This window comes from Vidua chalybeata, chromosome 9 (genome assembly GCF_026979565.1).
Source record: "Vidua chalybeata isolate OUT-0048 chromosome 9, bVidCha1 merged haplotype, whole genome shotgun sequence".
Classification (NCBI taxonomy): domain Eukaryota; kingdom Metazoa; phylum Chordata; class Aves; order Passeriformes; family Viduidae; genus Vidua; species Vidua chalybeata.
The window spans coordinates 12,986,504-13,009,828 of record NC_071538.1 but is presented as its reverse complement, the minus strand read 5'-3'; the positions used below and the strand labels follow the sequence as shown (position 1 = coordinate 13,009,828).

General features: G+C 49.5%; 2 protein-coding genes across 6 annotated transcripts in view; both read left to right on the top strand.

The window, feature by feature from the left end:
• Positions 1-23,325, top strand: part of CMPK1 (cytidine/uridine monophosphate kinase 1) — an 87,930-nt gene that overhangs the window by 25,403 nt on the left and 39,202 nt on the right. For all 5 annotated transcript variants that reach the window (XM_053949997.1, XM_053949999.1, XM_053949996.1 and 2 more), the window contains exon 6: positions 10,167-10,294. In XM_053949997.1, coding sequence (XP_053805972.1) covers positions 10,167-10,294 — 128 coding nt within the window. The remainder of the gene's footprint in view (positions 1-10,166; positions 10,295-23,325) is intronic.
• On the top strand, positions 21,733-22,956 carry FOXE3 (forkhead box E3). Its single transcript, XM_053950002.1, has one exon. The coding sequence runs from the start codon at positions 21,733-21,735 to the stop codon at positions 22,891-22,893; it is 1,161 nt and encodes a 386-aa protein (XP_053805977.1). The 3' UTR covers positions 22,894-22,956.

Sequence of the window (23,325 nt, the reverse complement as noted above, 5' to 3'; positions counted from 1 at the left end):
TGGCATCCGTGCCACCCCCCTGCACGGGACTGGGGCCTTGTCCTGTGTGGAGGTGCTGTGGTGTCTCCTTCTCACTGGGTTTGCTGACCCACAGCTCAGGAGGTGCTGACCTGCCACCTGGGGATGCCATGCTGACCTCTGATTTAACAGGCTGGTCCTGAAATGGGCCATCTCAGCATCCTTATCTTTTCCAGCTGCAGGTATCAGTCCCAGGCCCAGCTGGCCTAAACATAACCCCACTCATGGGTCCTGTAGAGTAACCATGAGATAGAAAATGAGAACATGAATACAGGCCCTGGGGTCCAGCTGTGTGTGAGCACTGAGAGGGTTGAGATGGACACATAGCTGCTGCTTCATATGTGGTGGTTGTCTGGTTTCTGGGGGAAGCATGAATCCCTCTATTCAAGAGGGATGTTGGACTTCTGTTCTTCTGTCCCTGTGGGTTATTTCTGGCTTGGATTGTTTTTTTAAGCAATGCCACTTGTGTCTAGTGGAAGTCATATCCAAAGTGTAACCCCCCACGGTTGGAGTAGTTGTAGTGCTGTCCTGGGAATGTTAAAGGAGCTGAACTGGATGGTCCCTTGTCTGGATATGTTTTTTTTTGTTGGTTTATTATGGGGGAGGGAGTATGATTGCATTTTAAAATGAAAGAAAGTGCCAAAAGCAGAATGAGAGACAGCTCAGTGGTGATCTCTGAGCTTAGGGAAAAACAGTGTAAATCTGGAACAGGCCCATAGTCTTCAGAGTGGGCTCCAGGCTTCTTAGCAGCAGAGTCACAGTTTCTGCTGAATTGGAAAAACAAAGCAGCACAAATGCCTCTCGTGAGAGGTCCTGGCCTCTTGGCTCGAGTCAGACGTGTTTGGAGCAAATCTGATGCCTTGAAAGGGAAGCCACTGAGCCCCAAGGAGACCACTGGGGATGCTGGGCATGGGGGATGCAGAGCCCTCCCCTCCTTTGGATGGTGTCGAGGAGTTAAAGGAAGTGAAGCTGAAGGAGAATGAGTGGATTGTGCTTTACTGGAAAAAAAGGTCACCTTAACACACTGCAATGTGTGATGTGACACCTGTGAAAGCTAAATTGGCTCACTGAGTTAAAGCTGAGCAAAGCTGTGCACTTTTGTATGCATGTCCCCATCAGGACTTCAGCTACCCTGGCTTTTGTGGTGGCAGTTTTGGATTTGAGCATCCAGAGCCCACTCAGGTCCTCCTTTGGCAGGTGCCTGGCTTGGGTGCTGGGTGCAGGCACTGCTGACTGTGTGGACACCTGCTTGACTGGGGACGTGACCCAGATCTTGTGGTGGTGCTAAGCAGGAGCCAGAGCATTGTCCTCTGTAATGCTTACATTATCCCAATTAAAACAGTGATGAGAAACTCAATGGGCACCTTCCTGCAGGGACTAACCTCTAGTCTGTGGTGGTCTGTCTTTACTCCTCTCCTTGCTTCCCCTGTTTTTCCAGGAAGGAAATTGGTTGTGCAACTCAGGGCTTTATTTTATTTTTTATTTATTTATTTATTTATTTATTTATTATTATTATCAAGATCTTTTTGCTTGGAGAATAGTTTCCTAAGAGAGCACACCATGTGTCCATGTACAGCACGTACCATGGGGTGTCAGCTTGGGGCTGGGGTAGGGAGCTTCATCCCAGTTCTGGAGTTGTCTGGGTGCTCCCAAGAGCTCATCAGCCACTCTGTGCCAGGAGAAAGGAACTGAGCCAGCCCCATTCATGGATATTTCCCATGCAAATGATGAACTACCCTGGCAAGACAACTTGGAGACAGCCACCAAGTCTCCTTTCTTCCCTAATCATCGTCTTGTACTCAGTATAAGATTTTTTCCTTCTCCCCTCCCTCTTAGCATTTGAGCTTGGGTCTAGGTCTAGCACCTCAAGAAAACAGCTGTCCTCTCTTTCAGCTGCTCAGACTCTTCTCATCCTCCTATTCCAGCTCAGGAAAAAAATGGAACAGTTCACATTCTTCTTTTGGGTCTAGAGGGTCCCTCCATGTGTGAATATTTGTCCCTCCAGTGAATATTTGGTGGTGCAGAAGAGTAAAAAAGCAGCAGAGGACTGGAATGAGCAATTTGGCAGTCAGTGCAACTGGCTGCCTTGAATTACGTGCTAAAGTTTTGCCAGTTGTCAGTGTGTTGAGCATTTTGTATCATTATAAGATTTTAGGAGTCCCAATGCAGATTTTCTGTGTTTTGCTGTCTGAGATTTCTGTGGTTTTTCTCTTGTAGAAAGAAAACTTGCCCAGCAATTTGCTGCACACATTTATGCCCTTATTTTTTTAATGTACAGTGGAAACAAGCATCTGAAATCATTCTTCTCTTTCTGACAGCAACATCTGTAAAACCTTAATGCTGGAAGGAGGCAGGAACCAAGAGATTTATAACCCCCTGCTGAAATATTGGAACGACCTTATTTCCCGGCAATTAGCTTTGCTCAAAACATTTTTGTTTCCTATTAGAAGCAATCTACTAACATTTACATTGATGTGTTTAATAGTTATTGGCCATCTCTGAATTCAAGCAGGCAAAGCAGGAAGAAAGGGAAGGCGTATGCTTGGTAAACTGTGAGAGTATTTGTGTTGCATTGTACGTTGTCTTTGTTGATAGTGGTGAAAACTTCCAAAGTGCTCTGCTCCACAATGGGAATGACATCGTTTGGGAAGGGGAAGAGAGCTGGTGTTGGCCCAAAGCTTCTCTACCACTGCAGCATATCAGGACCAGCTCCAGCAATTGCTGGAGAGGGGATCTTGATTCAGCTGCAACCCCTGAAGAGTGGAGAGGTGAGGAAAGAAGAGGAAGGAGCAGCACCTACATGCAAGATGGTGTAGCAGGTCAAACGGTGAGGAGCTGGGTTAAGGAATGGGTGAATGAATGGATCATTCCCCTTCTTCAATGGATGCATTGATCTCCAGCAGAGGCAGCAGCTCCTGACACCTCTCTGAGACCATCAGCAAGAAGCAGATTTTTGACTAGGTGGCTGAGTTTGGTTTGTTTGGTTTTTTATTTTGTTATTAGGATCTTGAGAGCATGATGTAATGGGATGAGACTGAGAATCAAATATTTTAGGTTGAGTTGCAACATGAGGAAAGCCTTGCATCTGAACGCATTGATGGCCTGGGTTGGAAGTGGTGGTAAAGACTTTGGCAGTATTGTTTCGTAGGACCAGGGGAAAGAAATGCCTATTTTCTCCTTGGCTTTGAGATCAGGAAGATTAATGTGTATCTAGATGAGGTCCCAAGTGGATCTGAAAAAGATGAATTGTTTAATTGTTGAAAAACGCAATTTTAGGGATGTTGAAACAAAGTTGAACTTGAAATATTGGGGATGTTTAAGGACAGTGTCTTGTGTCTTTGTTCTGAAATTAACGTGCCTTGAAAATGGAAAGAACATAAAATTACAATTTTGGATATTGTTAACTGGCTGTGGGATGTCCCTCTGAGGGGCAGCATGGAAGAGAAGATTCTTGGGGAAATGCCATAGCCCTGCAGGTGATGGATGATCACCCTTGGCATTCCACAGGCTTTTGTTGTCTTTGCTTTCTGGAGGTTTCCTTTACCATGAGATATAATTTTCGAAGTTTGCTCCAGGATGGGCAGCAGATGGTGTCAACTCAGTTTTGCTGAAGTCCTAGATGATTCACTCACTTTGGCTGAAAATGAGCTTTTCCTGGCCCAGTTGCTCTCCCAGCTATGCCCCAGCTCCCCATCCCTTAGGCTGTGTGGTTGTAAGTGTTTTATAAGGCCGAGAGTTTAGCTGGATACCCAAATGGTCTGGGTTAAAAACTAATCTCTTTTGGAGGTGTGACAGTGAACTGCAGCCTGGAGCTGCAGGCATTTGGGATGGTAACTTCTCAGTCTGGCTCTGCTTTGGGAGCCAGGGCTTTGCAGAGTTGTATGTGAATATTCCATCATGCAGATGATCTCTCTCCATAAATCATCCCGATGGCCAATCCTCAGTCATGGATGTGTTACATAAATACTTACTAGCACAACTGGAGCCCCCTCTACCACCCTTAGGACACTGGTTGGGTTCTCAGTGGAGTCTGGGGCACCTCTGCTGCATCTGACTGTTGTGGGGGTGAGGGTTGATATCTCTCTTTGTGTACCACATCCAAGTCCACCTGGTTCCTTAGTCTTCATGGATGGCTGGAGCATGAAAATGCAAGCTGAGGAGTGAGACATTGAACCTCCACTGCTGTGTGGAGACACCAGGTGCTGAGATGAACTCGCCTCTCCTGCTCTTTGCCACAGCCTGCTGCAGAGGGAGGGTGCTGCTGTCAGTCATCAGCCTGTCTCACTCCAGGCATTCCTGGCACAAGTCTCTTCAGGTTTGCCTCTTTGTGCACAGTCTGGTAATTCCTCCTGCGAGGAGTTTATTTGTCTTTGCTTTTTCTTTCTGAGGGGCTGGACCGGTTCCCTGCTCCCCATCCTCCCCTCCTGAGACACAGCCTGAAAAATTATCCTCCTCTTCAGCTGCAGGCAGAGTCCCTGGCACACGCCTTGGGCTGTCCTGGACAATCCCTGCCCAGCCAGCTCCCTGCGGCAGCAGGAAAACTTATTTAAGCATGAGCAACACGATGGCTGAGCACCCAAGGGGAGAAGGGAGACTGTTCAGGAATCCTGCTGGTTCCCCCAGCAAGGAATGAACTGGCCATGGATGAACTTATGCTTTAAGCATCAGAAGATGAAGGGCTGAAGCAAATTAATGTAGGATCTGGTGAGAAGCAAAATCTCAAGTTTTATGGTAGAGGTTGGTGCTTTTCTGAAAGGGACAAGTTGCCTTAAGAGGCTCTTTAATACATCTTTCCCTGTGGAATTATTTCCATAACATCTACCCCACAGAGACTACTTGTCCCCTTAAACAGTGCTGTGGGTAGGGGAGCACCAGGGAGGCTTTTTCCCTCATTACCAGGTCCGTGTCCCCCAGACTGTGAGTGCTGTGCTGTGCTGCTGGGGCCACAAGGGCAGTGGGAGGGCCAAGCCAAGGCTGGATTGGACTCTGGCAGCTTGTTTGGTTTGGATCTTTTTCCCAGAGCTTCATCTGGTCACAAGGGATGTGCAGCTGAGGGGAAGGATGCAAACTGCTCCCCTCTCTTAAATAGCTGGAGGTATTGGGGACGATGTTGTGTTCATCTCCTACATGGCACCAAGGACTCATCCCATGCAAAACTGTTCTGCTTGCAGCTGGCCTGGGAGCAGCTTCCACATGTTCCCCCTTGAAATGGAGGGTGCTCTGCCTTTCCCCTCATCTGCTGGACAAAGAGGCTTTTCAGCAGTGGAGATGCCGTAATTCAACTGGGTATTTTAACTGAAGGATGTTTCTCTGTGCTTTGGGTGTTCCTTTGTGCCAGAAACTGTCACAGTGTGTGGAAAATCCCCTTTCCCTTTTCCTGAAGGACAGGTTTCTTTTCACCTCCCAGCTGCAGGCAGGCTCAGCACACAGATTTATTTAGGGCCAGGGATGTGTGTGTGCTTGTGTTTATTTTTTTTTTCTTTTTTTTTTGAAAGTACAATGTTGTGGCGGCCAACAGCTAATCCTAAATTTGGGATACCCGACATGGTAATGAAAAAACAAACCTTCCTGCACTTAAAATGAGTGACAGGCCAGGTTTGGCCCCAGCAACCTTCAGAACTGGTTTGACCTTGCAACCAGATCTCCTGGGCTGACTGACAGCTTTTTACAGCCGCATTAGGGCTGAGCTGACCTTGTTTATCTGGGGATTCACCTGGGAGACAGCAGACATGTCCAGGGATATTAAGTCTCAAGCTGAAAATGTTTGCTCAGGTATTAGGGGGAGAGTTAATTTAGACTGAATACCTCCTATGTGGCACCAGCCACTGCTCTGAGGGACACTGTGCCCCCTGGCTGATGACAGTTGGTTTAGACTTTCTTTAGAAAGTGGAATCTCCTTTGAGTGGAGCAATGCAGAGCCCTTCAACTCGCTGAATTTCCTTTCACATTTAATATTTTTGGCGTTTTGGTAAAACAGAGCCCAGGTGAAGGTGCAGGTTGATTTTTCCTGTAAAGGTGTCTTGCAGCTGGCACCACAACTGCGTTGGACCATGTGTGCTCACTTTGGTTTTATAAAATATGACACGTGTGAGCTGGCATCTGTCCCAGCTGTGGCTGGGATCTCCTTTTCCTGGTACCTACCAGCTCCTCCTTCCCATGCAGAGGGGTGTACTTCCCCTGCTGTAGTGACTCAGGAAAAAGCTGAGGACAGCAGCTCCTCATCTTTGCTTGTGCAGACCCAGAAGGAGAGGACCAAGCTCTGGAGCTTCCCTCCTCCTGCACCCCAAGGATGGGCAGAAGAGGAGCACCCTGTGGATGGTGCTCTGCCCTGTCTGCCCCTGTCTACACATCCAGGAGCATCCAAGGGATGCTGCCTGAAGCCTGATCCATGCTGCTGTCACCTGGGGAACTAAGCCATCCCGGCAGAATGATTCCATCTGGTGTGTGATTGGCTGCAGCCTTTGGTTTCCAGCAGCACACATGTGCTCTGGACAGGTGGTACAGCCCTCCTGCAGCGACTCCAGGTGCAGCCAAGATGATTCTGGGTGCAGGGACATCTTGGGATTTAAATTTTTAAAAGTTATTTCATTGGGCTTGCAGGCAACTACAGCCCTTAGTGTGTGAATGAGTGTCTGGGTGGTCCTGGCTGTGTCCCACCCCCCAAGAGCACAGAGCATTGTGGTTCCCTGGGGTCAGGCAGGCACCTTCACTGCTGAGATTCTCCAGGGTTCCCTCTGCTCCTTTTTATGATGAATCACATCAATCCCTCCTTTTCAGATTCCTCTGGCAAGTTTCTTTTCCTCCTACCATAATAACTTTTCAAGAGTGAGGGTCTCATGTGCTGGCATCCCACATCTGGTCTCTGCTGGATGGGGTTGGGCTCATGGCAGAGAGTGGCTTGGGGGAAATCTGGTAACAGCACAGATGTCCATGGTGTGACATCCCTTGCAGATGGAACCCTTCCCTGGTGTTGTGGGAGCATTTTATTTAGTTATATCCTTCCCATTTTACCTGTTTGTATTCCCTGCTGTCACCTCCTGCATTTCTTCTGCTCAGGTTTCACCTCAGCCCTCCCTCTCCCCTCACACATGCTTGTTTGGGAATGTTGGGGTAATTGTTTGCTCACTGTATTGCATGTTTCCACCTTGGCATTGGATTTTTGGTCCCCAGCCAAGGTAAGAAGGTAAAATGCCTGTCTAGTGTGAGAGAAGACAACCTTGGCAGGATTCCCCATAAGCAGCAGAAACTGAAGTCTTCAGGGAGGAAGGCTTTAAAGCAGATTCCTCTGCAGTTTGTGGAGGCAAGGGATGCTTTTGTTTGACTGTTCACAGTTCCACAAAAATTTTGAGACCAGATAGGACAATTAAAAATCCCTCATTATAGGCTTGACTTTATCCAAATACCATGTGTTGTGCTCAAGTGTAAAGTCAGCTGCTGCTCTAAGGGACAGCCAGCAGCCAGCCATGGAGCCTCCTGTCCTGCAGCACACCAGAGCTGTGCCCCTTTCCTCTGCACTGTTGCTGCCTAGCCCAGGGTCTCAGGTCCCCATGGAACCTCTCCTGTAGAGAAGGGAGGAAGGCACAGATGAAAAGCTGCCAAGGAGGAGTAGGATGTGGTGGTGCATCCCACAACTGGAGAAAGAACAAGAAGCTCACTGGGTTATGCAGGTGCCCCAAATCCTGAATATTTATTTCTTTTCCTGACCCACCCTCCTTGGCCTTCCTCTGCATCAAGTTCTGGCAGGTCTCTAAAGGCAGAGAGCTCACATGAGCAGGAAAGGACCTTCGTATCAACCTGGGAATGGTGTCCATACCAGTTGGTGTTCCTACATGTTGCTCCTGGGAACTGGTAGGGAAACATCAGCTGAAAGTGCCCTCTGGATGTGTGGGTCCTCGGCACAGCACGAGCACTACTGTTGGTCCCTCCTGAATCATTCCACCCTCAGTAACAAGTCCAGCAAAGAGGGGAAGCATTGCAGCAGTTTGGCCTGGAGGGCTGGAAATGTGGCTGCTGCAGCGTGAAGCCTCCCTGTGCTGGGGGAGGCTGGGATCCTACTGCTGAGCTATTTATTTAAGAAAAAAAATATTATCATTTCAGGCGTTGGCAGCATGGGGTGTATCAGCCATTGTATCAAAGATGTGGTTTTAATGCACTTTCCTCTGCTTAAATGCTATTTGCCTTCTCCTTCAGGCAATTGAATTTAAGAAAACTCTGGTTGCCCAGGTTTTGTTGAACAAATTGGTCCCTGCACACACAGTTCCCAGGAGGAGCCAGCTCTGCAGAAACTCTGGGAGCTGTCACTTCAGTGCATGGCTGGGATGGGCTGAACGGATTACCCAGCTCTGCACAGTCTGCTCTTTTATCTGTCTCAAAGCAATGGGAAGCCAGGAATAACCCCTCGGGGTTGCTCTGAGCCCGTGGTTTCTGGAGCCCGGGGTCAGATGACTGTTATTGTAGCTAAAGGTGTTTAACCCCAATTGATTTTGACAAGCCCTATTAGCGAATCCCACAATTACTTATTGGGTTTGGAGAGGAACGTTGTCGATTTAAGGCTGGATGCTCTAACCTGAGTGCTGCTGACAGGATGCCATAAGTACCAAAGCTCTTTCTACAGAAATCGATGGAAGAACTCCCCGTCAATCTTTGGGGCCAAATTCTGGCCCTTCCCCAGTACCCAGAAACTCTCAGGGGTATCAGAGTCAGCCCTAAAAGTCAACGGGTTGGAATGAGATGTATGAATCCTCCTACTCTGCAAAGGACAGAGCATCCCTGGGTCGGGCTTAAGTAAGCCTTGTTTGTAGCACAGCTGCCCACATCCCAGCCCTGGGGAACCGTGCAGACACCATGGGACCTGGTGCAAAGCATAGGAGAGTCTCTGGGAGCCTGCCCAGAACAGGCTCAGGGTTGTTTCTGCTCCCCTTCAAAACTGACCTGTCCCCCAGCTTGGTCCCAACTTGTGGAGAAGGGAGCTGAGGGTGTCTGGTACCTGTGGCTGCATGAGCAGAGGGAGACTGCTCAGCATCCTTGCATGCTCAGAACCAGTGTTTATCCCATGGGATTGAGTTCAGAGCCCCAAAGCCCTGCAGGCTGAGCTGCTCCTGGGCAGGTAGAGAAACTGCCTGGAGACTTGTGTCCCTGAGAAATACCAAGTGATGAGTTCTCTGAGGCTCATATCCCAAAGACGCCTGAGATCATTTGAGTGTGAATGGGAGTTATGCGCCTGAGTAATCTCAGAGGATCTGGGTTTAACAGCATTGCTGAATTTATTTATTTTTTTTAATAGTGCAGCAACTGAGGAAATAAAAGCATGATCTAAAAAAAAGGAAATCATTGCATTAGCCCAATATTTTAACGAAGAACTACTGCTCTGCAGGTCAGGTGTAGGTGTTTGTAGGTGGCAGGCAGCAGCCTGCTTGTCACCCACCCCGGGACACAGAAATGTGGCTGTCACACGAGCGAGTGCAGTTTAGCCCAGACACTGCTTTCGGGCTTAGAGCAAGCAGCCTCTTGGAAGCCCTGCAAGTTTCACACTTGCTTTTGCTTCTCGGTTGCTTGGGGAGAGGAGTCTCCCTCTCAGGGAAAACAAATGAGCGGCATCGCCTGCCTGGCCAGGGCTGAAGCGAGCGCCTGGAGACTGCCGTGAGTTCTCCGGGAGGTTTTGTAACAAACACCTTGTAAAACGCAAATATTTGAATAGCGACGTTCACGGCTAATGTGCCAGGTCGAGGAACAACTGCTTATGCTTTTTGCTGGCTGTTTGAAACTTAAAGGGTGAACCTAAGGATTTTCCAGAGACAAAAGCATTGAATACACTATTTACATACTCATTCTGCAGTTAGTGAACAGGATTATGAGCCATTTATTTAACAAAGAGACCCTAGTTAATCAGCAGTCTATTTATTGTTTCTTCATAATTTGGCAGTAATTCATAACTATGTCTTGTTTTTCATTATGGGCACAATTGCACTAAGTGTGCTTGCTCCCCATGTACCATCTCTGAATTTTATTTTCCCTTTGAAAATTGCTCATATTCTTAAATAAAGGATCATTTTAAAATGGAAAATATTTATTTCAGATGATTGCTTTCAAAAGAACCAGTTCCTTGCCCTGTTTTGGGTTATTATATTATTTTCTTTGTTTTATTGCAGGCTTTTTTAGCTCAGCCTCCAGAAACCTGGGCAACAGAGGCGGTGGCTGTAGGTGTTGGCAAGCACTTGGGGTCAACTTTGGTCATCTACGTCCTGCATAACTGGGTCAAGTCACCGAATGCCGAAAGGTAAAGAGGATTTTAATGCTGATTTTAGGGCTATTATTAGTTATTGGGTAATGTGTCTCTGGTCTCTCTGCCTACCATGGGGTGTGAAGGAAGCTGAAGTTGCTGTGCTCCTCCCAGCCTCACCAGCCTGCTCTTGAGTCTGGTGGGGTTCAAGCCTGACTGAAGGGGTTCCAGACTGGAGTTTGACTTTCCCCCCAGGAGATCCTACACCCCAACCTGCTTGGCTGGCATTGTGGTTCTCACCTGCAGATCCTGAAGCACCAAGGTGCTTTTATCCCTCCTTGGGCACAGAAGTTATTCCTTCTTTTCCAGGTGCTTGTCTGACCTCTTGGTTTCCAGTTGTGTGAGGAGAATGGAGCTCTTTGCCTGCTCCCACTGCCAGGCAGAGAGCTGGGGCAGCAGCATGGCCAGGGGGCCATTCCTGGGGTGCTCAGTGCCAGCACGAATCGGGCCATAGTGACCTGCAAAGCCTTGGCCTCAGTATTGTCTCTTCCACCCACTGCAATATTCAGGGGAATGATGATACCAATGAGAGCTCTTGGTGGTGGCTGGGACAGAAACAAATTACTTTCCCACTAGGAAAAGGTCATCTGTGAAATTTCATGTACAGTTCTCCCCACTTGTTAAACACCCCCTTCACTTGGCTTTTTTTCTTTTTAAATTTTTTTTTTTTTTTTTTTTTGTGTGTGTAATTGCGTGTCAGACCAAGTGCACTCAGAATGTGAGCAGGGTCTGATACAAGGAGGGTGAAATGAGATAATCCATGTTTTCATCATCCATAGGCCTCTCTTTTCACGGGCCGTGGGCCGTACTTTATTAGGCTGAGCAGCTCTGGGCCTGCAAGAAAGAGGAGCCCTTTCTCATCCCGATGAGAATAGTGCAGTGAATGGATTCCAAGTGTTTACTCAGCATTTGTCTCGTGGTTTATCAAAGGAATGAGGAGGAGGTGCCGACAGACCTTTTGTCCTGCTGATGTGTTATGACAATGTTCCATGAATATGCAGAATGGCAGAAGGGATTAGAGCCAGTACAATTCCCCTCCGGCGCTTTTTTTTTTTCTTTTTTTTTTTTTTTTTTTTTTTTTTTTTTTTTTTTTTTTTTTGCCTGGGATGTTCAGGGGTTTAAGAGTGACCTGCTCACAGTCAGGGCACTAAACATCAGATTTTCCTGCAGATAGGGGTGTAAAAATCCCACACTTGTCCAAAGCTGTTAGCATCTGACTTGAAGGTTGGGCTGTCTTAGTCACTCGCTGCTCTTTATGAAATTTCGGCTGGCAGGAACTGCCTGGCTGAAAGCTTTGTGTTTTGGGAGACATGGAGATATTGGGGCATAATTAAAACTTGAGTCAATCAGTGACACGTGAAGCCCAGGGCCAGTGGGGATGTGACTGCTGCTCTCTGCTCTGCTGCTGTTAGTGTAGGCTGGCAGTGGTACCTTGCTGTGCTTTCCTGTTGCTTCCCAGAGTCCTGGCCCAGGAGTTTGGGTGTGATTCAATAAAGAGTGCTGACATCAGGCATCTCCATGTGCTGTTTTAGACGGGCAGGTTAATGAGATAACCCTTGTACACACCTCTGAGGTGGTGAACATTATCTCTGCTCTCAGTATGGGGTACGGGGGGAGGTGGGAGCAGATATGTTGTTCTATGTTGTAAATCCAGCCTTTGGTGTTACTGACTCCTCATCTCGAAGTAACTGAGCCATGGCCAGGAGCTATCTGCTGGTAGAGTGGTTTTTTCAGTGCAATTATGCAAAGATGTCCCACAGGAGAAATGACCACATATTGGTTTCCTACATCCCAAGAATCTTTTCTGCCCTGATGCTTAAATGGTCTGCTGGGGAGTTCCCCAGATACATAAGGGGAATGATGACTTTGCATCCATGCTGGCCAGGAGGAAGGGTGTTGGACGTGCTCAGCGCTGGTCTGATTCTTTTATTGAAGCCAACAGACCAAAGAACTGCTCAGAGCTGTTAAACCCACCTGAAATCTCCCCTAGCCCAACCAGAAGGTGGAAACTAGCCTGTTCCACCCTTGCCCCATGTGTAAACTGGTTGTTCTAGCCCTTCTGGTGCCCTTCTGGTGCCCTTCTGGTCCCGCCTTTCCGTTTGGGATTTTGGTTGCTCTGTGGAGTATCTGGAAGACATTCGGTCTGAGTCAGAAGAGAGGTGGGACGTACTCTGCTCTGTCTCACTGAGCCCATGGGAATCACCCTGCCTGTGATGACATCTGCTGTGGGGACATCCAGTGTAGGCCACTGGGGAGAAATTGCTGTTGTATCCTCCTGTGCAGGGATATTTGAGCAGTGATGCTCTGAAGGTGGTCAAGGACACCAGGCTGCTCTGTTCCTGTCCCTTTGGAGTATGTGCAGGGCTGAGCTCTGGATCCTGCACAGAGCATCCCATGGCAGGCTTAACCTGTGGCTGCTGTTGCCACTGTTTTTTTCCCTGGAATGGGTAAGAATAAGGGAGTTTCTTCACAAGCATCAACCTGAACAAGGCCTGTGAGACCTTCTGGGGCGTCGAGTTTCTGTTTGCAGAATGAGGCATTTGCTGAGCAAGGGGCTGGCAGGTTTGTAATTTGAGTGTGTGTTGGGGAAAAAGGGAAGAGGCAGAGCCTCCTTGCAAGTCCTGGCACCTGCTGTGCAGAGGTGCCTCCTGCTGCTGTGGCATGTTTGTTCTCCTTGCTGCAGACCCTCTCCACCCACCTGGGAACACAAGCAATAATTAGGTTAATGGATTTTGATGTGGTGATCCCAAGCCCAGCTCTTGGCTGGTGGCCCCATGACAGCAGCTGGCAATGGCTCCTGCTGATGGAGGGCATGTGCACTGATTTGCTCCCTGGGGAGGTTCTTGTTTGGTCTGTGAGGAAAAAGTGACTTCCCATCTCCAGAGGCCAAGGACCATTGTCCAGCCAGTGCTGACACCCCTTCTCTGGGGTCTGCTCAGCAGTGGGGTGTGCCCATGATGGAGCTGATGATGGGGGACCTGAGGCACCTCAACTTTAGCTCTTAGGCCAGCCAATTTCTGGAGACTGGATTAAGAGAAAAGAGAGCATTTTACTCCATCTGCCAGCTCTTGCCACCATCAGAAACAGACAATCTTCCTTTGGCCTCTGGGGTGTGCACAAAAACCCACAGTTTTCAGGTTATCCTTTACAATCCTCAGTTGTGTACGGAGTAAAGAAACCAAAACAATTAAATGGGGGCAAATCCTTTCCACTCTGAGAAATCTGTGATGAAAACACAAGGGTTGGCAGCCCTGGGAAGAAGGCCAACCTTGGTCTCATGGGACATTTACAGCACAGACCCCCACTGCTGAAGCAGCTTTCCATTCTCTGCTTATCTTTTATCCTCTGGGACTATGTTAATGGCTGAAAGCTGTATCTGAGTCCCTTTTCCTTAGGGGTGGGCTAAGCAGTGGAAGAACAAGCCAGCAGACACCAGCCTCTGGATTTTGTGGGGCTACATGGCAAAGCCATTAGGACCTGTTTGCAACACCAAATTCTGTGGTGGAAGCTGCTGAATCATCTGGTGGGATCTGCCATGCTGATGGCATCCCGTAACTGGCACCTCATAACTCATTATCCCAGTGGATAAGTACATATCTCAAATACCTCTGTGCTGCTCACCTGGGACTTGAGACAGTTCTTTTGACTTCCACTCCACCCAAATGTGTTTGGGCCTCTTAGGACTCCTTTTGTCACTGATTATTTTTAATTTTTCTTTAGGAACTTTATGGCATGATGTAAGTGCCCAGTTCTTGTTGGCTTGGATGGCAGCTGGATTTCTAACTTTTAGTAACCTCTCCCAGACTCTTTATGCTGGAAAAATGATGACCAGATTCTATATTTTTTTCCCCTTTGACCTGGTCTGAGATTTGGTTCAGGTTTCCTCTGTCTCCCTCTGCTTCAGTTTCCCTCCCTGTGAGGTGGGGGACAAGCTGCCCCTTTTTAATCTTTTAGGTCTACAAAGATTTGCCATGCCTGCTGAGAAAAACACCAGGCAAGAAAATTTGTGCCAAGTTTGTACACTCCAAGTTTGGTGTAAAGAAAATGGATAATATTCCATACAATAATCTTGAGATCGTCTTCCAAAGAAGGGTGTGTAGGGAAAGGGAAAATCTTTTTCATGCAAACAAAAACTAAATGTATGCAATATATAAATAACACTGTGTATGGGGGAAAAGCTTCCAGAGATACTTTGCATCTGCAAAGTAGATGTAAGATTTTTTTGTTCTGAGAGTATTTGGATGGTGGTTGTGATGATGTTGCTGCCTTGCTTCAGATGAGTCAGTCCTTCATGCTCTACTTGCATTAAGAAATGGGCAAAATAATTTCTGACCTTTCCCCAAGGGCATACTGTACTGGACATCTTTTAAAGAAGGGTTCTTGTTTCTGATGTCCTGAGGTCTCCAATCCTTGCTCAATGGCCCTCCTTGAGGCTGAGATGATGTGAAAACAGAGCTCTGGTTCCTGCTCAGCTGATGAGGGAGGTCAGTGTCTGGTTTTGCACCTATCCTCTTGGGTAACCAGGATCTGAGCCAGGTTTCAAGCCCAAAGCCAGCTCCCTCATTGTTTATACTCAGGGAGGCACTACCAGATGGAGTTGGCCTCTTGCTAACCTTCTAAATGGACCCTGAAACCACTGCCTGGATGCTGCTGCCTCCCTGCATCAAATACTGCCTGTGAGACAGAGATTCCCATTTCAGCTGGAGGACTCGGTGTCCACAGCACTTCAGCAGTGGCAGATGGAAATGAATTAACTAAACTTCTGTGCACCCCCAAATTAAAGAAATGCCTGTATTGATTCTCCCAGCCCCAAGCAGCAACAGGCAGGGATGGTTTTGGCTGGAAGGAATGGGAGGCAAATGCTGTGATTCATACTTGTCCAGTCTGATTTCAGTCTGAATCACCTCTCTCCCTTCTCACTAGGAAATGATGTGGTGAACACCAGTCTGTCATTGCTGGAGACTCTTTTCCTGTACCACTTTTGCATACACTTTGAAGTTGTTGCACAGAATCTTAAATTTTGGTCATTTGTGGAGTGGCCTTAAAGGTAGATAAGGTTGTCACAACCTCAGCCAGCTTCTCCACCAACACAGACCAGTGGTGAGCTCTTTCCATTTGGGACTAAAGGGCTGGGCAGTGGACAGGTGTAAAGATCTTTGTTCTTCTTCCCCTCTGATCACCATCTCATGGCTCCATCTCTGTGTCCTGCTCCATCCCCACCACTTCATGAGACCCTGTTTCCTACACAGCCTCCCTTCACCTGGTCCCAGCAGCTCGTGGGGTGCCCTGTCCCTCCTGCTGAGATCAGCGTTCCCCCTGCACTACCAGCAGGGGCTTCCCAGAGGTGCCTGCCTGGGCTGGGGGGATTTGGGAGTCTTTGTTTCAAAAGCACGTGTAAGTGGTGAGAAGGAAAACAACCTGCAGGTTGGGCTGCAGGCAGATCAGGCTGAAGGTACGAGACAGGAGGGAAATTGTTCATGACAGAGGTGTGCTCCTGGCCTGAGGGGAGGGAAGAGGCTATTATGGTTGGAGTCAATGAAATCACTGCTGGCAGGAGCATTAAACAGAGGAAAAAGAGAGCAGATAGTGAGACAGCAAAGTGGGATTTTAACCATTTGCCCAGGCTTGCAGCTAACTGGTCTGGTAGTTAAAAGGGAATAGCAAATCATCAAGGAAAAGGGAAAGTTTTGCACTGGAGTCCTTGCCTGGGAGCTCTGGTGTGCAGCAAGTGGGGCAGCTGGGCATCAGTTCCTTGATTTCATTGACAAACCCGAGCCTCAGCAGGCTTGGGGAGCTGGGTGGGGACAGGGTTTGGGCAGCAGGAAAGCCTTTCACATGGCAGCCAGGAAGCACTGGGAAGAGGCAGAACTTCCTGGTGTGGGGAAGGTTTGGGATAATGCATAGGATCAGGGAGAGGGAAATAGTGTGGCAATGCACAAAACACTCCTGCTGCACTTAGCCCTGTACAGGCTAAGTTTTCCTGCCAGATTCCATCCATTCTTGTGATCCTGAGATGGATTTGTGCCCTTCTTGAAACCACAGGTTGGTAGGGCAGGTTCACCAAGAGTTTTTTTGACAAATGCCGTAGCTGTATCACATTGATGAAACCCCTTTGGGTTTCTATAGTACTTAATATTGTTTTATAAAGCCAAATAATTAAATATTATTTACTAACCCCATGCATGACCCACACTTTGCTCTTCTCAGTGTCTTGAAGCCAGCAGGCAGGACAGCTGAGAAACCAGGGAGAGGAGCAGCTCAGCCTGGCCCTTGTGTGTGGTCTTCTCTTAGGCTTGGGTTCTGGCCATGAGGTATGGATCTGGGGCAGAAATTTAAGGAGTATATTGATCCAGGAAGAGGGAAAATTCAATATTTATTCATCTCAAATATTGAGGCTTGTCTTGAGCGAAAAAAGCAACAAAGTTTATAGAAGTGAAATTGCCAAAACTCCATACCAAAATTTATCCCCCAAGGGTTTCAACAGCTGAAGTCCTTTGTAATATTTTATGTTTTCTTTCAAATTTAAACAAGAATATGCTTCTATTAGGAACATTATTTTTGATAAACAGAAAACAAAAAAAAAAAAAAAAAAAAAATTTTTTCCGTCCTGTGCCCCTTTTTTCTATAGGAATAAAAGGAAACTTAAAAATATTACATCAGAATGATCTTGGAGAAGAAAATCTGGACCTTTTTCTATAGGAATAAAAGGAATCTTAAAAATATTACATCAGAATGATCTTGGAGAAGAAAATCTGGACAGGTTGTAGTGGGAAAAACCCAAAACTTGCCCAAAAAGGTGCAGAATACTTCAAAAGTTTCTTTATCTAGAATTTTTCCCTGCTGTTCCACAGTTTTTGTACATGCTTTTACTTATACTTTTTGGGAAGAAATTATTTGGTCTGGACCTTACTGCACAGTTGCTTACAAATACATAAGTGACTCAGAGTGAGTTCTCATGAAGAATTTATTTGCTTTGGTTATCAGCTTCCTGCATCTTGAAGAAATGGAATAGCTCAGGAAGGGTGTTTATTTCGTGGCTTCTTTGACCCCTGCCATTGCCTGGTGTCCTGGGCTGGTTTTGGTGTGGCTGCTGGTCCTGAGCAGCATGGTGGCCCTGCTCCTGGACATGTGCTGTGGTCACAAGCCACACAGTGGATCCTCCAGGTCTGCTGTTTGCCCTCACTGCTGTTCTCCATCAGATCTTCCTCCCCTGAGAGTGGCACCCCGTGAGGGAAATGTCCCAGGAGGAGGGGATTTCTCACACACTCCCGAGCCTCATCACCTTATGCAAATGTGCTGAGCTCTTACATGGCTCTCCTTGGTGCTGCCTGAAATAGAACAAGAGACAAGGAGCAGAAAATGATGCACAGGGAATTCCACCTGAAAATGAGGAAGAACTTCTTCACTGTGTGAGTGACTGAGCACCAGAACAGGTTGCCCAGAGAAGGTGTGAAGTCTCCCTCACTGGAGATATTCAAGAACTGTCTGGATGTAATCCTGCGCTCCGGAATGCTTCTGCTTGGGCAGGGAGGTGGGACCAGATGACCACAGTGGTCCCTTCCAGCCTGACCCAGTCCATGATTCTGTGGGCAGTGTGATTCACCTTCTGGTGGCAAGGCCTTCCCACTGCACTGAGCACCTGTGGAGGAAGGCTGTCTCAAGGCTTTCAGGGGTCTCCATCTGGGAATTGGAAGCATGGGTGGATTCAGACATGGATACACAAGGGCTGGGAATGGACTCGAGTGTTATGTCAGGGCAGTGCTGCTCCTCCAGCTTTCAGCCAAGGAAGTACCTGAACATTTGGTTGTTGGTGAGTGATGGGGTAATTCAGAGCCATCCTAAGAGCACCAACAGCAGGTTTTGTGTCATTGAAGCATCCCTTAGGGGCCACTGCTGGCTCTGAGGTTGGAGGGTGCCTTGGATTGTTCACTGTGGGATTTCTAGGGAGAAAAAGCAGAGAAGTCCTTGCTTTCAGGGCTTGCACTCCCTTTTTTTCCCTGCACATCCCAGGGGGACTGAGAAACAGATTATAGGTTCACAGGTAATTGGAGGGTTCTGGAAAGAGGGATGATCCAAATGCATCTGTGCCCTGTGCAGACATCCAGGCAACTGTTTTACTCAGGACAGGGCAAAGCCACTAGTCTGTCAGCATGGCTGCATTAAAGATCACAAAACTTTCACCCAGGTACTCACATGCTGCCTGTGGTTTAACAGAAGATTGTTTTGTTTTGGGGGAAAACACCACACATTTTTCTAACCCACGTGACTGCCAAGTGTAGCTTGGACATGTGGCCTGGGTACTACAGTAGCAATTCCTGCCTGGGTGCGTGGGGGGCTTAAAACAGAATCTGGCTGAGGGTGCACAGCCCCATTCCTCTGCAGTGAAGCAAGTTCACCTGCACTATAAAGTGATTTGTGTGTACAACATTTCTAGAGGAGGCCGCAGCTCCAGTGCAAAACAGTTCAGGAGCTGGAGGTTGAAAACTCTCTGTGTACTCAGGATGAACTGATGCAGAAGGCAGCAGATGCTGGCAAAACTTACACTTGCTTAGTAAACGTGATTTATTCCCTTCTCATCATCACCTCATTTTAAAGAGAGTTCCGGATTACGTTTGTTTGGTAGTCACTTTCATTATTTTCTTCCACTTTTTAATAATTGATCTGGGCCAAAGAGCACCCTGAGTGAGAAAGCATATGTGGGAATCAGAGTCTGTGTGTTCTGGCCTTCCTTACTCCATGGTAAAACACAGCTTCCTGCCTGTGTGCTCCTGCCTACCTCTGTCCTGCTGTTTTATCCGTCTGTCAAAGCTATTTTGACATCTGGGTCTTAACACACTTAAGTTGAGAGCTGTTTGAATGGTCCCATCAGCTTTAAAGTAACTACTCACCAGCTGGAGTCTGAACTGGCCCACAGCCCCAGATGGGGCCAGGGCTTCTCCCTCTGTGTGTAAAATGACATGAGATCAGGGCCTGGGACTATAAACACTTAAAGCAGTTGGCTCTTCATAGCCCATTGTCCAGATGAGATGTCCCTTCCTTTGCTAGATCTGATCTCAAGTGCAGACAGCTCCAGATCCAGCCATACTCGTGGGTTTTCTTTTTCAACTCATTTTCAGTTGTTAATAAAAACAAAACAAAAACAACAACAACAACAAAAAACCAACACAAAAAAAAAAAAAACAACACCACAAAACCAAAATGAAAACAACAAAAAATCCCCACAAAAATAAACCCCAAAACCAAAAAATTAAATAAAAAACCAAAACAAACAAGTGGGAGATAGTGAGTGATAAATAAGGGCTGTTTGATATGATTGAGAAAAGCTGTTCCCCTTTTGCACCCCATAACCCTTTTCCCTCCCAAACCCATTCTTGCCTGATCAGAATGCATTAAAATCCTTGCATCAACATGAAAATCTCACCAGCTAATGTTGGCAATCCTGAAGCTTTCCATCTCCCCCAGGTGGGTAACTTCCTTTGTGCAGTCTGGAGTGATCTTTAGTGACTCCTTTCTTGGAGATCTCTCCTGCCGCCCTCTCCAGTGAGTGGAAAAGTCAGATCCTCTGGCTGGAATTAACCACCTCCATTCAGATACTTGCTTGATTTAAATGTGCACTTCAGGAGAAATATGGACATTCCATTCTTTTTCCTTTGGCTCTCATGAAGTGAGTGAATGGTCCCAGCCATGCCTTTCATTTGTTTTCCTCCCTGAAGATCTGTGTCTGGAGAAAGGCACCCTTCACCCTTTTTCACCTGCTCTCTGTCCTCCAGCCAGCACCAATATTCCCATTATCCTCATTTGGCAGAGTGGAGACTGAGGCAGTTAGCTGAAACAGCACTGGTCCATGTCAAATCAGGACTGGACCCACAATTCCCTGCCTGAGAGTGGAATAAGAGCCACAAATATCTGCAGGAAAAATAAAGCACAAACAAAACCACACACAGGCAGAAGAAGGGGAATAAGCAATGGTGGGAGATAACCTGGATGGTGAATTTAAAACCACTAGCAAATGCTTAAAGGAAAGGGCTGAAGACTCTTCTCCAAAAGGTTGGGTGGCTTTTTAGCTCAAAAAAGAAAGGTAGGAGGATGATAGGACCTGGTCAAGCTCACCTGCTTACCTCTGTGGAAAAACCCTTTCATTGTGCTCTGCTCTTGGAAATACTTTCACACAAGTTGTAAAGTTGAAGACTTCAAGTTTTACTCCACCGGGACATATGAAGGGATCTGCCACTGCATTCATGGTACTTTTCCATCTGTGTCCCCAGGACATGGACACATGGCTATACCTAAAGCTGTGAGCTGGTTATAAAAGTTTCCCCTGGCTTGTCCAGCCCACCCTTAAGCAGTGGCTTCCTTCTCTGCTCTGGGCCAGGGGCTCCTTGGGCAGGCATTTGGCTTCGAGGTGACTCTCAGGAGCAATGGGTGAGCACAGTGTGGAAGCTCACAGGTTTTTGGTGCTGCTCAAACAGCCAGCAGCCCCTCAGCCCTGGTAGCGGCACACTGTGAGGATGAGAGGCTGCAGTTCTGCCCAGCCAACTTGCTCTGGAGAGCTGAAAAGGTTTTCCTGAAACCCAGCAGGGAATTCTGAGAGTGGTGTCTTCCTTCAGCTTCATACCCTCTGCAGTGATAGACCCTTATTTTCCCTGTCCATCTCCAAAGTGCCGTCCCTGTCCCACATCCATCGCTCACACTCTGGGCAGCCCTGAGCTCTGTGGACCATTCCCCTTTCTCCTGGGAAAAAGAAAAAACCTTTTCCCATGATTTTCTTACCTAGGAGGTCTCACCAAGATGCAAAGTAACTAAACCGACGGGCTTGGTTCCGGAGAGAGCCTCTGGCTCTTGCCGGCGCTGAGCTGGGGCTACCTCTGAGCGCTTTTCACAGGAGAAAAAGACAACGAAATCCAAGCGCAGGAGGGGTTGCGAAGGGAGGTTACCTGCTCTACTGCTGGGGGCTGGCAGCGGCACCAAAGTCGCCCCGGACTGGCCGTCGAGACTCGTTTTGTTTGGTTTTTCTCCCGGGAGGAAGCACCAGTTCCGAGCACAGTGAAGCGCCGCGGAGAAGGGCCGGGAGGAGAGGCGGCGGCAGCGCTGGCCCCGGGACCCCCGGGGGAGGGACCGCTCGGGGGCATGGCTATGGAAGGAACCCCAGGAGAGGCTGGGGGATTTAGTCCTGGGAGTCGGGACCCCTCCCCGGGGGCCTCCTCCTCCCGCCGGGGGAGAGGGGCCGGGCGGGCCGGCACCGCACGCCCCTCCGGGGGGGCGACGGCCCTATATATTGCCAAGCGGCTCGGGACCGACCTCCCCATCGCAGGGAGCTGCCGCCGAGCCTGTCCCCCTCCCCTTCCCCTCCCTCTCCCCTTCCCCTCCCCTCGGGGGGGCTCTTTCTCCCGCCGCTCCCCCCCATCCTCCTCCGAGGAGGAAGGCGAGGGCCGTATATGAACGCGGCCGGCTTCCCCTGCCTGCGAGGCATGTGCACGCTGCCGGCGCCCAGCCCCGCGGCCGCGGCCAGCCCCGGCTCTCCCGGGCCGCCGCGGGGGTCTCCGCAGGCGCCGCCGGTGAAGCCGGAGCCGCGGGGCGCTGGGAGCAGCCCGGCCCCGCCGCCGCCGCCCGAGGAGCCGCCGCCCCCCGCCGGGGGCCGCCGGAGGAAGCGGCCGGTGCAGCGGGGCAAGCCCCCGTACTCCTACATCGCCCTCATCGCCATGGCCATCGCCAACGCCGCCGAGAGGAAGCTCACCTTGGGGGGCATCTACAAGTTCATCACCGAGCGTTTCCCCTTCTACCGGGAGAACCCAAAGAAGTGGCAGAACAGCATCCGCCACAACCTCACCCTCAACGACTGCTTCGTCAAGATCCCCCGGGAGCCCGGGCATCCCGGCAAGGGCAACTACTGGACACTGGATCCGGCTGCAGAGGACATGTTTGACAACGGGAGCTTCCTGCGCCGGAGGAAGCGCTTCAAGCGCACCGACATCACCACCTACCCCGGCTACATGCAGAACTCCAGCGCCTTCACGCCCCCGCCCGCCGGCCGCCCCACGGCACCCACAGCGCCCTACCCCAATGCCCTGTGCTCGCCTGGCTACGGCCCCCAGCTCTCCGGCAGCGTCTTCCACCCCTATGCAGCCGGAGCAGCACCGCCGGCACAGCATCCCAGGATGTTCAGCATCGACAGCCTCATCAGCGGGCAGCAGGCCCTGCAACCCTCACCGCCCTCCGAGCTGGGCCACCCATCGCTGGGCTTGCCCGGAGCCGAGCTGGCTCCTGCCTGCTCTGCCGGCAGCTCCGAGCCCCCCTGCTTCCAGGCACAGCCTGTCAGCCCCGGCTTGCTGGGCCGGGCCGGCCCCAACTCCCTGGCGTACCCCTATGCCGCCTCGCCCCCACACCTGCCCGTGGCTCAGGGCAGCTACTCGCCCAGCAGCCCGCAGCTCTACGGGGCTCCCAACAGACTGGCCCTGCCGGCCATGCGGGCCCCGGCCTGCGCCGAGCACGGCGAGCAGCTCCTGGGGCTCTCCGCCTCGCCCCTCGGCCAGTTCGGCTCCAGCAACACCTACATGAGGCAGCCCAACTTCCCCGCCGGCCTGGAGCGGTACATGTGATGCGGCTGAGGGGGCTTGGCCGGACACCCCCAGGCTCCACGAGCGGCTCTGGACAAGCGGACTTCTCCCTCCTGTGGGGTCAGCTGGGGGTCCCGGGCTCCCGGCTGTGTGCGGACACACACGTGGGGGAGGACTCAATTCCTCTCTCTCTCTCAGCTTATTCTGAAGAGGAGGCAAGGTGATATCTGTTTATCTGCTCCGTTCCTTCCCGGAAAAGGAGTTCTCTGGCTCTGCCAGGCAGGGCTTCCCACGCTTGCCCGTGTGCCCAGCCTGGCCCCGGGGATGCCACCTGCAGCAGTGCACCCCGGGGCACCCCCAGGGCAAGCAGGAGCACACTCAGGAGGTGGGTGCATGGTGTAACATGCAGGAACTCTCTCTCAAACGGGCTTTTTCTTCTTTTCTCTGAGTGCCTCCTGTGTAACTGGAATGAAA